A 14,424-nucleotide genomic window follows, 5' to 3' on the forward strand; every position below is an offset into this window, starting at 1 on the left:
AGTTGCTTTTTGACCTCTCCTTTTACCAGAATAAACAACAAACAAGGAAGATGTTTGTCTAAAATCCTTTGTAGCATCTAAATAGAATTTTAGAGCGCGAACAACATCCAAATTGTGCAACAAACGTTCCTTCTTTGAAACTGGTTTCGGACACAGAGAAGGTACGATAATCTCCTGGTTGATGTTTTTGTTAGAAACAACTTTTGGAAGAAAACCAGGTTTAGTACGTAAAACCACCTTATCTGCATGGAACACCAGATAAGGAGGAGAACACTGCAGAGCAGATAATTCTGAAACTCTTCTAGCAGAAGAGATTGCAACTAAAAACAAAACTTTCCAAGATAATAACTTAATATCAACGGAATGTAAGGGTTCAAACGGAACCCCCTGAAGAACTGAAAGAACTAAATTGAGACTCCAAGGAGGAGTCAAAGGTTTGTAAACAGGCTTAATTCTAACCAGAGCCTGAACAAAGGCTTGAACATCTGGCACAGCTGCCAGCTTTTTGTGAAGTAACACAGACAAGGCAGAAATCTGTCCCTTCAGGGAACTTGCAGATAATCCTTTTTCCAATCCTTCTTGAAGGAAGGATAGAATCTTAGGAATCTTAACCTTGTCCCAAGGGAATCCTTTAGATTCACACCAACAGATATATTTTTTCCAAATTTTGTGGTAAATTTTTCTAGTAACAGGCTTTCTGGCCTGAACAAGAGTATCGATAACAGAATCTGAGAACCCTCGCTTCGATAAGATCAAGCGTTCAATCTCCAAGCAGTCAGCTGGAGTGAAACCAGGTTCGGATGTTCGAACGGACCCTGAACAAGAAGGTCTCGTCTCAAAGGTAGCTTCCAAGGTGGAGCCGATGACATATTCACCAGATCTGCATACCAAGTCCTGCGTGGCCACGCAGGAGCTATCAAGATCACCGACGCCCTCTCCTGATTGATCCTGGCTACCAGCCTGGGGATGAGAGGAAACGGCGGGAACACATAAGCTAGTTTGAAGGTCCAAGGTGCTACTAGTGCATCCACTAGAGCCGCCTTGGGATCCCTGGATCTGGACCCGTAGCAAGGAACTTTGAAGTTCTGACGAGAGGCCATCAGATCCATGTCTGGAATGCCCCACAGCTGAGTGACTTGGGCAAAGATTTCCGGATGGAGTTCCCACTCCCCCGGATGCAATGTCTGACGACTCAGAAAATCCGCTTCCCAATTTTCCACTCCTGGGATGTGGATAGCGGACAGGTGGCAGGAGTGAGGCTCCGCCCATAGAATGATTTTGGTCACTTCTTCCATCGCTAGAGAACTCCTTGTTCCCCCCTGATGGTTGATGTACGCAACAGTTGTCATGTTGTCTGATTGAAACCGTATGAACTTGGCCCTCGCTAGCTGAGGCCAAGCCTTGAGAGTATTGAATATCGCTCTCAGTTCCAGAATATTTATCGGTAGAAGAGATTCTTCCCGAGACCAAAGACCCTGAGTTTTCAGGGCTCCCCAGACCGCGCCCCAGCCCATCAGACTGGCGTCGGTCGTGACAATGACCCACTCTGGTCTGCGGAATGTCATCCCTTGTGACAGGTTGTCCAGGGACAGCCACCAACGGAGTGAGTCTCTGGTCCTCTGATTTACTTGTATCTTCGGAGACAAGTCTGTATAATCCCCATTCCACTGACTGAGCATGCACAGTTGTAATGGTCTTAGATGAATGCGCGCAAAAGGAACTATGTCCATTGCCGCTACCATCAACCCGATCACTTCCATGCACTGAGCTATGGAAGGAAGAGGAACGGAATGAAGTATCCGACAAGAGTCTAGAAGCTTTGTTTTTCTGGCCTCTGTCAGAAATATCCTCATTTCTAAGGAGTCTATTATTGTTCCCAAGAAGGGAACCCTTGTTGACGGAGATAGAGAACTCTTTTCCCCGTTCACTTTCCATCCGTGAGATCTGAGAAAGGCCAGGACGATGTCCGTGTGAGCCTTTGCTTGAGGAAGGGACGACGCTTGAATCAGAATGTCGTCCAAGTAAGGTACTACAGCAATGCCCCTTGGTCTTAGCACAGCTAGAAGGGACCCTAGTACCTTTGTGAAAATCCTTGGAGCAGTGGCTAATCCGAAAGGAAGCGCCACGAACTGGTAATGCTTGTCCAGGAATGCGAACCTTAGGAACCGATGATGTTCCTTGTGGATAGGAATATGTAGATACGCATCCTTTAAATCCACCGTGGTCATGAATTGACCTTCCTGGATGGAAGGAAGAATAGTTCGAATGGTTTCCATCTTGAACGATGGAACCTTGAGAAACTTGTTTAAGATCTTGAGATCTAAGATTGGTCTGAACGTTCCCTCTTTTTTGGGAACTATGAACAGATTGGAGTAGAACCCCATCCCTTGTTCTCTTAATGGAACAGGATGAATCACTCCCATTTTTAACAGGTCTTCTACACAATGTAAGAATGCCTGTCTTTTTATGTGGTCTAAAGACAACTGAGACCTGTGGAACCTCCCCCTTGGGGGAAGTCCCTTGAATTCCAGAAGATAACCTTGGGAGACTATTTCTAGCGCCCAAGGATCCAGAACATCTCTTGCCCAAGCCTGAGCGAAGAGAGAGAGTCTGCCCCCCACCAGATCCGGTCCCGGATCGGGGGCCAACATTTCATGCAGTCTTGGTAGCAGTGGCAGGTTTCTTGGCCTGCTTTCCCTTGTTCCAGCCTTGCATTGGTCTCCAAGCTGGCTTGGCTTGAGAAGTATTACCCTCTTGCTTAGAGGACGTAGCACCTCGGGCTGGTCCGTTTCTACGAAAGGGACGAAAATTAGGTTTATTTTTTGCCTTGAAAGGCCGATCCTGAGGAAGGGCGTGGCCCTTACCCCCAGTGATATCAGAGATAATCTCTTTCAAGTCAGGGCCAAACAGCGTTTTCCCCTTGAAAGGAATGTTAAGTAGCTTGTTCTTGGAAGACGCATCAGCCGACCAAGATTTCAACCAAAGCGCTCTGCGCGCCACAATAGCAAACCCAGAATTCTTAGCCGCTAACCTAGCCAATTGCAAAGTGGCGTCTAGGGTGAAAGAATTAGCCAATTTGAGAGCATTGATTCTGTCCATAATCTCCTCATAAGGAGGAGAATCACTATCGACCGCCTTTATCAGCTCATCGAACCAGAAACATGCGGCTGTAGCGACAGGGACAATGCATGCAATTGGTTGTAGAAGGTAACCCTGCTGAACAAACATCTTTTTAAGCAAACCTTCTAATTTTTTATCCATAGGATCTTTGAAAGCACAACTATCCTCTATGGGTATAGTGGTGCGTTTGTTTAAAGTGGAAACCGCCCCCTCGACCTTGGGGACTGTCTGCCATAAGTCCTTTCTAGGGTCGACCAAAGGAAACAATTTTTTAAATATGGGGGGAGGGACGAAAGGAATACCGGGCCTTTCCCATTCTTTATTAACAATGTCCGCCACCCGCTTGGGTATAGGAAAAGCTTCTGGGAGCCCCGGCACCTCTAGGAACTTGTCCATTTTACATAGTTTCTCTGGGATGACCAACTTGTCACAATCATCCAGAGTGGATAATACCTCCTTAAGCAGAATGCGGAGATGTTCCAACTTAAATTTAAATGCAATCACATCAGGTTCAGCCTGTTGAGAAATGTTCCCTGAATCAGTAATTTCTCCCTCAGACAAAACTTCCCTGGCCCCATCAGACTGGGTTAGGGGCCCTTCAGAGATATTAGTATCAGCGTTGCCATGCTCTTCAGTATCTAAAACAGAGCAGCCGCGCTTACGCTGACAAGGGTTCATTTGGGCTAAAATGTTTTTGACAGAATTATCCATTACAGCCGTTAATTGTTGCATAGTAAGGAGTATTGGCGCGCTAGATGTACTAGGGGCCTCCTGAGTGGGCAAGACTCGTGTAGACGAAGGAGGGAATGATGCAGTACCATGCTTACTCCCCTCACTTGAGGAATCATCTTGGGCATCATTGTCATTGTCACATAAATCACATTTATTTAAATGAATAGGAATTCTGGCTTCCCCACATTCAGAACACAGTCTATCTGGTAGTTCAGACATGTTAAACAGGCATAAACTTGATAACAAGTACAAAAAACGTTTTAAAATAAAACCGTTACTGTCACTTTAAATTTTAAACTGAACACACTTTATTACTGCAATTGCGAAAAAACATGAAGGAATTGTACAAAATTCACCAAATTTTCACCACAGTGTCTTAAAGCCTTAAAAGTATTGCACACCAAATTTGGAAGCTTTAACCCTTAAAATAACGGAACCGGAGCCGTTTTAAACTTTAACCCCTTTACAGTCCCTGGTATCTGCTTTGCTGAGACCCAACCAAGCCCAAAGGGGAATACGATACCAAATGACGCCTTCAGAAAGTCTTTTCTAAGTGTCAGAGCTCCTCTCACATGCGACTGCATGCCATGCCTCTCAAAAACAAGTGCGCCACACCGGCGCGAAAAACATAATTTATGCTTACCTGATAAATTTATTTCTCTTGTAGTGTATCCAGTCCACGGATCATCCATTACTTATGGGATATTAACTCCTCCCCAACAGGAAGTGCAAGAGGATTCACCCAGCAGAGCTGCTATATAGCTCCTCCCCTAACTGCCATTACCAGTCATTCGACCGAAAACATGCAGAGAAAGGAAAACCATAGGGTGCAGTGGTGACTGTAGTTTAATGGAAAAATTACCTGCCTTAAAGTGACAGGGCGGGCCGTGGACTGGATACACTACAAGAGAAATAAATTTATCAGGTAAGCATAAATTATGTTTTCTCTTGTTAAGTGTATCCAGTCCACGGATCATCCATTACTTATGGGATACCAATACCAAAGCTAAAGTACACGGATGACGGGAGGGACAGGCAGGATCTTTATACGGAAGGAACCACTGCCTGAAGAACCATTCTCCCAAAAACAGCCTCCGAAGAAGCAAAAGTGTCAAATTTGTAAAATTTGGAAAAAGTATGAAGAGAAGACCAAGTTGCAGCCTTGCAAATCTGTTCAACAGAAGCCTCATTCTTAAAGGCCCAAGTGGAAGCCACAGCTCTAGTAGAATGTGCTGTAATTCTTTCAGGAGGCTGCTGTCCAGCAGTCTCATAGGCTAACCGTATTATGCTACGAAGCCAAAAGGAGAGAGAGGTAGCCGAAGCTTTTTGACCTCTCCTCTGACCAGAATAAACGACAAACAGGGAAGACGTTTGTCGAAAATCCTTAGTTGCCTGTAGATAAAATTTCAGGGCACGGACTACATCTAGATTGTGTAGCAGACGTTCCTTTTTCGAAGAAGGATTAGGACACAAAGATGGAACCACAATCTCTTGATTGATATTCCTGTTAGTGACCACCTTAGGTAGGAACCCAGGTTTAGTACGCAGAACTACCTTGTCTGAATGAAAAATCAGATAAGGAGAATCACAATGTAAGGCAGATAACTCAGAGACTCTTCGAGCCGAGGAAATCGCCATAAAAAAACAGAACTTTCCAAGATAACAACTTGATATCAATGGAATGAAGGGGTTCAAACGGAACCCCCTGTAAAACATTAAGAACTAAGTTCAAACTCCATGGTGGAGCAACAGTTTTAAACACAGGCTTGATCCTAGCTAAATCCTGACAAAAAGCTTGAACGTCCGGAACTTCTGACAGACGTTTGTGTAAAAGAATGGACAGAGCTGAAATCTGTCCCTTTAAGGAACTAGCGGATAAACCCTTTTCTAAACCTTCTTGTAGAAAAGACAATATCCTCGGAATCCTAACCTTACTCCATGAGTAACTCTTGGATTCGCACCAATATAAGTATTTGCGCCATATCTTATGGTAAATCTTTCTGGAAACAGGCTTCCTAGCCTGTATTAAGGTATCAATAACTGACTCAGAAAAACCACGTTTTGATAAAATCAAGCGTTCAATTTCCAAGCAGTCAGCTTCAGAGAAATTAGATTTTGATGTTTGAAGGGACCCTGGATCAGAAGGTCCTGTTTCAGAGGTAGCGACCAAGGTGGACAGGATGACATGTCCACTAGATCTGCATACCAAGTCCTGCGTGGCCATGCAGGCGCTATTAGAATCACTGATGCTCTCTCCTGTTTGATTCTGGCAATCAATCGAGGAAGCATCGGGAAGGGTGGAAACACATAAGCCATCCCGAAGGTCCAAGGTGCTGTCAAAGCATCTATCAGAACCGCTCCCGGATCCCTGGATCTGGACCCGTAACGAGGAAGCTTGGCGTTCTGTCGAGACGCCATGAGATCTATCTCTGGTTTGCCCCAACGTCGAAGTATTTGGGCAAAGACCTCCGGATGAAGTTCCCACTCCCCCGGATGAAAAGTCTGACGACTTAAGAAATCCGCCTCCCAGTTCTCCACTCCCGGGATGTGGATTGCTGACAGGTGGCAAGAGTGAGACTCTGCCCAGCGAATTATCTTTGATACTTCCATCATTGCTAGGGAGCTTCTTGTCCCTCCCTGATGGTTGATGTAAGCTACAGTCGTGATGTTGTCCGACTGAAACCTGATGAACCCCCCAGTTAACTGGGGCCAAGCCAGAAGGGCATTGAGAACTGCTCTCAATTCCAGAATGTTTATTGGTAGGAGACTCTCCTCCTGATTCCATTGTCCCTGAGCCTTCAGAGAATTCCAGACAGCGCCCCAACCTAGTAGGCTGGCGTCTGTTGTTACAATTGTCCAGTCCGGCCTGCTGAATGGCATCCCCCTGGACAGATGTGGCCGAGAAAGCCACCATAGAAGAGAATTTCTGGTCTCTTGATCCAGATTCAGAGTAGGGGACAAGTCTGAGTAATCCCCATTCCACTGACTTAGCATGCACAATTGCAGCGGTCTGAGATGTAGGCGTGCAAAGGGTACTATGTCCATTGCTGCTACCATTAAGCCGATCACCTCCATGCATTGAGCTACTGACGGGTGTTGAATGGAATGAAGGACACGGCATGCATTTTGAAGCTTTGTTAACCTGTCTTCTGTCAGGTAAATCTTCATTTCTACAGAATCTATAAGAGTCCCCAAGAAGGGAACTCTTGTGAGTGGAAAGAGAGAACTCTTCTTTTCGTTCACCTTCCATCCATGCAACCTTAGAAATGCCAGTACTAACTCTGTATGAGACTTGGCAGTTTGAAAGCTTGAAGCTTGTATCAGAATGTCGTCTAGGTACGGAGCTACCGCAATTCCTCGCGGTCTTAGTACCGCCAGAAGAGCACCCAGAAACTTTGTGAAGATTCTCGGAGCCGTAGCCAATCCGAATGGAAGAGCTACAAACTGGTAATGCCTGTCTAGAAAGGCAAACCTTAGATACCGGTAATGATCTTTGTGAATCGGTATGTGAAGGTAAGCATCCTTTAAATCCACTGTGGTCATGTACTGACCCTTTTGGATCATGGGTAAAATTGTCCGAATAGTCTCCATTGTGAACGATGGAACTCTTAGGAATTTGTATAGGATCTTTAAATCCAGGATTGGCATGAAAGTTCCCTCTTTTTTGGGAACCACAAACAGATTTGAGTAAAACCCTTGTCCCTGTTCCGACCGTGGAACTGGATGGATTACTCCCATTAATAAAAGCTCTTGTACGCAGCGTAGAAACGCCTCTTTCTTTATTTGGTTTGTTGACAACCTTGACAGATGAAATCTCTCTCTTGGGGGAGAGTATTTGAAGTCCAGAAGGTATCCCTGAGATATTATCTCTAGCGCCCAGGGATCCTGGACATCTCTTGCCCAAGCCTGGGCGAAGAGAGAAAGTCTGCCCCCCACTAGATCTGTTCCCGGATCGGGGGCCCTCAATTCATGCTGTTTTAGGGGCACCAGCAGGTTTCCTGGCCTGCTTGCCCTTGTTCCAGGACTGGTTAGGTCTCCAGCCTTGTCTGTAGCGAGCAACAGATCCTTCTTGTTTTGGAGCAGAGGAAGTTGATGCTGCTCCTGCTTTGAAATTCCGAAAGGAACGAAAATTAGATTGTCTAGCCTTAGGTTAGGCTCTGTCTTGAGGCAGGGCATGGCCTTAACCTCCTGTAATGTCAGCGATAATTTCTTTCAATCCGGGCCCGAATAAGGTCTGCCCTTTGAAAGGTATATTAAGAAATTTAGACTTAGAAGTAACGTCAGCTGACCAGGATTTTAGCCACAGTGCTCTGCGCGCCTGAATGGCGAATCCGGAATTCTTAGCCGTAAGCTTAGTTAAATGTACTACGGAATCTGAAATAAATGAGTTAGCTAACTTAAGAGCTTTAAGCCTGTGTGTAATCTCATCTAATGGAGCTAATTCAAGTGTCCCTTCCAGAGACTCAAACCAAAATGCTGCTGCAGCCGTGACAGGCGCAATGCATGCAAGGGGTTGCAATATAAAACCTTGTTGAACAAACATTTTCTTAAGGTAACCCTCTAACTTTTTATCCATTGGATCTGAAAAGGCACAGCTATCCTCCACCGGGATAGTGGTACGCTTAGCTAAAGTAGAAACTGCTCCCTCCACCTTAGGGATCGTTTGCCATAAGTCCCGTGTGGTGGTGTCTATTGGAAACATCTTTCTAAATATCGGAGGGGGTGAGAACGGCACACCGGGTCTATCCCACTCCTTATTAACAATTTCAGTAAGTCTCTTAGGTATAGGAAAAACGTCAGTACTCGACGGTACCGCAAAATATTTATCCAACCTACACATTTTTTCTGGTATTGCAACTGTGTTACAATCATTCAGAGCCGCTAACACCTCCCCTAGTAATACACGGAGGTTTTCCAGCTTAAATTTAAAATTTTAAATATCTGAATCCAATCTGTTTGGATCAGAACCGTCAGCCGCAGAATGAAGCTCTCCGTCCTCATGTTCTGCAAGTTGTGACGCAGTATCTGACATGGCCCTAACATTATCAGCGCACTCTGTTCTCACCCCAGAGTGATCACGCTTACCTCTTAGTTCTGGTAATTTAGCCAAAACTTCAGTCATAACAGTAGCCATATCCTGTAATGTGATTTGTAATGGCCGCCCAGATGTACTCGGCGCCACAATATCACGCACCCCCCGAGCGGGAGATGCAGGTACTGACACGTGAGGCGAGTTAGTCGGCATAACTCTCCCCTCGTTGTTTGGTGAAATGTGTTCAATTTGTACAGATTGACTTTTATTTAAAGTAGCATCAATACAGTTAGTACATAAATTTCTATTGGGCTCCACTTTGGCATTAGCACATATAGCACAGATGTCTTCCTCTGAATCAGACATTTTTAACACACTAGCAAATAAACTAGCAACTTGGAAATACTTTTCAAGTAATTTACTATAATATGAAAACGTACTGTGCCTATAAGAAGCACAGAAAGAGTTATGACAGTTGAAAGTTAATAAACTGAAAGGTTATAGCATCAAATCTTTGTAAAAAACACAATTTTAGCAAAGGCTTGTTCCCATTAGCGAAGGATAACTAACCCTGATAGCAGAAAAAAAAGTTACAGAAATAAACGTTTTTTATCACAGTCAACTACAATCTCACAGCTCTGCTGTGAATGATTACCTCCCTCAAAACAAGTTTTGAAGACCCCTGAGTTCTGTAGAGATGAACCGGATCATGCAGGAAATACAATGAGCTTCTGACTGAATTTTTTGACCTCCCCCTCACACACAACAGTGAGAGAGATCAGTAAACTGTCATAAATTAAATAAAACAACTGCCAAGTGGAAAAAATAATGCCCAAAACATTTTATTCACCCAGTACCTCAGAAAATGAAACGATTTTACATGCCAGCAAAAAACGTTTAACATAAATTAAGTGTTATTAAAGAGCCTGTTGCCAGTCCCTGCAAATTAGGCTAAAGTCTTATGCACACAGTATAATTCCAGTGAAGTGCCATTCCCCAGAATACTGAAGTGTAAAATATACATACATGACAGCCTGATACCAGCTGCTGCTACTGCATTTAAGGCTGAGTTTACATTATATCGGTATGGCAGAATTTTCTCATCAATTCCATTGTCAGAAAATAATAAGCTGCTACATACCTCTTTGCAGATTAATCTGCCCGCTGTCCCCTGATCTGAAGTTTACCTCTCCTCAGATGGCCGAGAAACAGCAATATGATCTTAACTACGCCGGCTAAAATCATAGTAAAAACTCAGGTAGATTCTTCTTCAAATTCTACCAGAGAAGGAATAACACACTCCGGTGCTATTATAAAATAACAAACTTTTGATTGAAGGTATAAAACTAAATATAATCACCATAGTCCTCTCACACATCCTATCTAGTCGTTGGGTGCAAGAGAATGACTGGTAATGGCAGTTAGGGGAGGAGCTATATAGCAGCTCTGCTGGGTGAATCCTCTTGCACTTCCTGTTGGGGAGGAGTTAATATCCCATAAGTAATGGATGATCCGTGGACTGGATACACTTAACAAGAGAAATGAGGCTCTGCTTATGCTTTGGGAAAGCCCCTAAGGTATAAGGTGTCTAATACAGTGCCTGCCGATATTATTATATCAAAATACCCAGATAAAATGATTCCTCAAGGCTAAATATGTGTTAATAATGAATCGATTTAGCCCAAAAAAAGTCTACAGTCTTAATAAGCCCTTGTGAAGCCCTTATTTACGATCGTAATAAACATGGCTTACCGGATCCCATAGGGAAAATGACAGCTTCCAGCATTACATCGTCTTGTTAGAATGTGTCATACCTCAAGCAGCAAGAGACTGCATACTGTTCCCCCAACTGAAGTTAATTGCTCTCAACAGTCCTGTGTGGAACAGCCATGGATTTTAGTTACGGTTGCTAAAATCATTTTCCTCATACAAACAGAAATCTTCATCTCTTTTCTGTTTCTGAGTAAATAGTACATACCAGCACTATTTCAAAATAACAAACTCTTGATTGAATAATAAAAACTACAGTTAAACACTAAAAAACTCTAAGCCATCTCCGTGGAGATGTTGCCTGTACAACGGCAAAGAGAATGACTGGGGTAGGCGGAGCCTAGGAGGGATCATGTGACCAGCTTTGCTGGGCTCTTTGCCATTTCCTGTTGGGGAGGAGAATATCCCACAAGTAAGGATGACGCCGTGGACCGGACACACCTATGTTGGAGAAAACACATTTACTACCCATTCCCTGGTTTTGCATAACCAGCATTGTTATATTAATATATTTTATAACTGCCATACCTCTAACTCTCTGCCTGTTTTTAAGCCCCTGCAGGCCGACTTTTGTCTCAGTGCATTTTATTAGCTTCTCAATGACAGGCATTGCTAGTTCATGTGTGCCACTGTGCTCATTTCCATGGAGTTATGCAGGAGCCAGCATTAATTGGCAAAAATGCAAGTCTGCCAAAAGAACTGAAATAAGGGGGCTGTCTGCAGAGGCTTAGATACAAGGTAATCACAGAGGTAAAAAGTATATTAATATAACCGTGTTGGTTATCTATCTTTCTAAAAATTTTGGAGTAGACTGTCCTTTTAATCAGTACATCTTCTCCAATCAACAAATACAAACATACAAATACAAGCTTCAGATGTGACAGCTAAAATTATTGTTGTTTAGGAGAGTGTTGGTAACTTCTCAAAAAAAAAATATGGACAGTACTTGTTTATACTTAAACAGCAACAAACCCAGATTTAATTTCAAGGGACATGAAAATCAACATTTTTCTCTTTCATGATTCAGATAGAACATTCGATTTTAAACAACTTTCCAATATACTTCTATTATCTAATTTGCTAGCTGCTATTTGGTAGCTGCACATATATGTCTCTTGTCATTGGTTCATTAATACGTTCAGCTGCATCCCGGTAGTGCATTGCTTCTCCTTAAGCAAAGGATAGCGAGAGAATAAAACAAATGTAATAAAATAAGTCAACTGGAAAGTATGAATCATGAAAGAAACAAAATTGGGGTTTCATGTCCTCTGTACTCTATTTACTGTGTCTACTAGACGCCTACATCAAAGTTAACTAGAAACATCAGTAGAAAAATAAAGATATTGTAAATCATAATATACCCAACTGATTTGAAGCCCTCAATATTTGCAGTGAATAGCACTGTTCTTTCATTGAATTGACAATTAAACACCATGTAATTACAGTTCTGTAATCTATCTATAACAAAACATATCAGCCAAAACTAAATTATCTTAAAACAACTTAATATCTTGTTTACCATGATTGTTTTTAATAACAAAACTCCACCCACTACTTTGTTTTTTGAAGGAGCCAATCCAGGCTTGAATATGCAGAGAGCAAGGCTAAACCATGTCATTTTATTAGTATAAAGTGCCATTTAGCAATTGATATCTGTTAAAGCCAGTCAGGGAAAGATATGTAGCAGGGTCTGCAGGATGATTTTCCAGGTCTGAGAATGAGAAAAGTCACAATTTTCAGAGCTAAACTGCACGAAAAGGGGGGGCAAAATAAAGAATAAAAGTAAACTGCAAGGTTGTTTTGCTATGCACAAACTAAGCATTTTAGGAATTTGCTGTATGTTTAAGTTCAGAAACTACAGAAGATTTTGGTGTAAATTCTAGGATAAAGGAATTACTTACCAATTGTAGCATGCAGGCAGCTGCCAGAACAGAAATGACTCTACTTGGCTTAATCAATACATCATCTCTATACAGAGAACCAAATGTAACCTGTAAAGCTGTAAAGGCCAAATAAACAGATTAATGTCTCCAAACTATAAATAGTTATAATTTAGGATGAGCTAATGCAATAAAAGTCAAACATCGAATTGTACAGTGCATTGCCATAATTATTCAGAATATAAATCAACAAAATTATATTTACAAATGACCATATACAGTGATACAAAATTTCATGTACCTAAATTAGAATGCATACATATGTTAAAGGGATTCTAAATCCAAAAATTTTACTTTAATAATTCAGATAGAAAGTTGTTTGAAATTGCATGCTCTAATTTACTCCTAGTATCAATTTTTCTTTGTTCTCTTGCCATCTTTATTTAAAAAGCAGGAATGTGAAGATTAGGAGCTAGCCCATTTTTGGTTCAGTACCTGGGTTAAGCTTGCTTATTGGTGGCTAAATGTAGCCACCAATCAGCAAGCAATATCCAGGGTGCTGAACCTAAAATCTGCCGGCTTCTAAGCTTTACATTCCATCTTTTTAAATAAAGATAGCAAGAGAACAAAGAAAAATTGATACTAGGAGTAAATTAGAAAGTTGTTAAAAATTGCATGCTCTATTTGAATCATTAAAAGGAAAATGTTGTGTTTAGTATCTCATTAATATTAATTGGACTCAGGTATAATCATGTTAATGTACAGTGTTCTCCCCAGGACCTTTTTTGCGGGTTCCCAAAACAATGATAGTGATCACAGCGCCAACCGGCCTAAGGATAATTGCACACTCACAACAGGAAGGGTTGAATAGATTTATTATATACAAATTGGTACTAGTAAAATCAATATTAATATAGACAAGGGTAAAATAGCATAGAATTTTAAAAATACATTTAAACACAAGGCATAAATATAAAAATCTATTATTTGAAATAAACACAAAGTAGGTAATCACAAAATAAATAATCCCAAGGTGGGGACAAAATAATTCAGGAATTGGAGTGGACTATTACGTTTACTCCATTGACAACAATAGTATTGCAGTAAGAATCTAGTCTAAATTAGGGTATATCCTAGTGTATCTGACCGTGGGTGAGCAAGGACTAATACCACTAGTCTGATATACCCTTAAATGATGACGGCAGATAAACGTTGATGGCACCGTTTAAGGGCCTAAAACTTGGTAAGTAAAGTGCAAAAGATAAAGCACGATAAATGCCAGTGGGATTATGGATCCATATCCAAGGGTTAGCTGCAGTAAAGATCCTACAATCGGAGTGCTTGACAATAGCCGCACTCGAATTAAGGTCTAAGAACTAACCCCTGTTAACAGGGATATCTGGCTAACCAGTAAATGTTAGTAGTGTGACACAAAATAAATAGTGAATAATAAAAAAATGGACGTCTCTGTGATCAATACATGGATTACTACAATCAGTACAACATTCTAAATGAGCGAAATACAGAAATACAGAAAGAGTGGTGTGAACAACACAACTAGTGCTAATTCCCCAGACCGTGTACAATGGTAAATCAAAACTATAAAAAGAAAGATGGCCTTTCAACAAAGGATAACAGTAAACTTCACGGTGCTAAAGTGCAGGCGAACAAATAAAGCGTGGAAGGTATCAATGCAAAAACAAATGTGGACAACGTTAATACAAAATCTGTGCCAAAGAATGAGATAACAGGACAATAATAAAAAATGATAGGAATAAAAATAAAAAAATAAGTGATGTATCGTGTAGTGTCTTTGAAAACAAATCTCTGTGAACTCCTGTTAGGACCAAAGAAAAAAGAAAAAACTGTCGACAAAAAATAGGAAAAATG

The 14,424-nt window shown here is 41.8% G+C and overlaps 1 protein-coding gene across 5 annotated transcripts in view; it reads right to left on the minus strand.

Moving 5' to 3' along the window:
- The window catches only part of GMCL1 (germ cell-less 1, spermatogenesis associated), a 509,303-nt gene that overhangs the window by 393,812 nt on the left and 101,067 nt on the right, over positions 1 to 14,424 (minus strand). For all 5 annotated transcript variants that reach the window (XM_053718223.1, XM_053718225.1, XM_053718220.1 and 2 more), the window contains one exon: positions 12,556 to 12,653. In XM_053718223.1, the coding sequence (XP_053574198.1) occupies positions 12,556 to 12,653 (98 nt within the window). The remainder of the gene's footprint in view (positions 1 to 12,555; positions 12,654 to 14,424) is intronic.

The sequence above is a fragment of the Bombina bombina genome, chromosome 6 (genome assembly GCF_027579735.1).
Source record: "Bombina bombina isolate aBomBom1 chromosome 6, aBomBom1.pri, whole genome shotgun sequence".
In the NCBI taxonomy this organism is placed as follows: domain Eukaryota; kingdom Metazoa; phylum Chordata; class Amphibia; order Anura; family Bombinatoridae; genus Bombina; species Bombina bombina.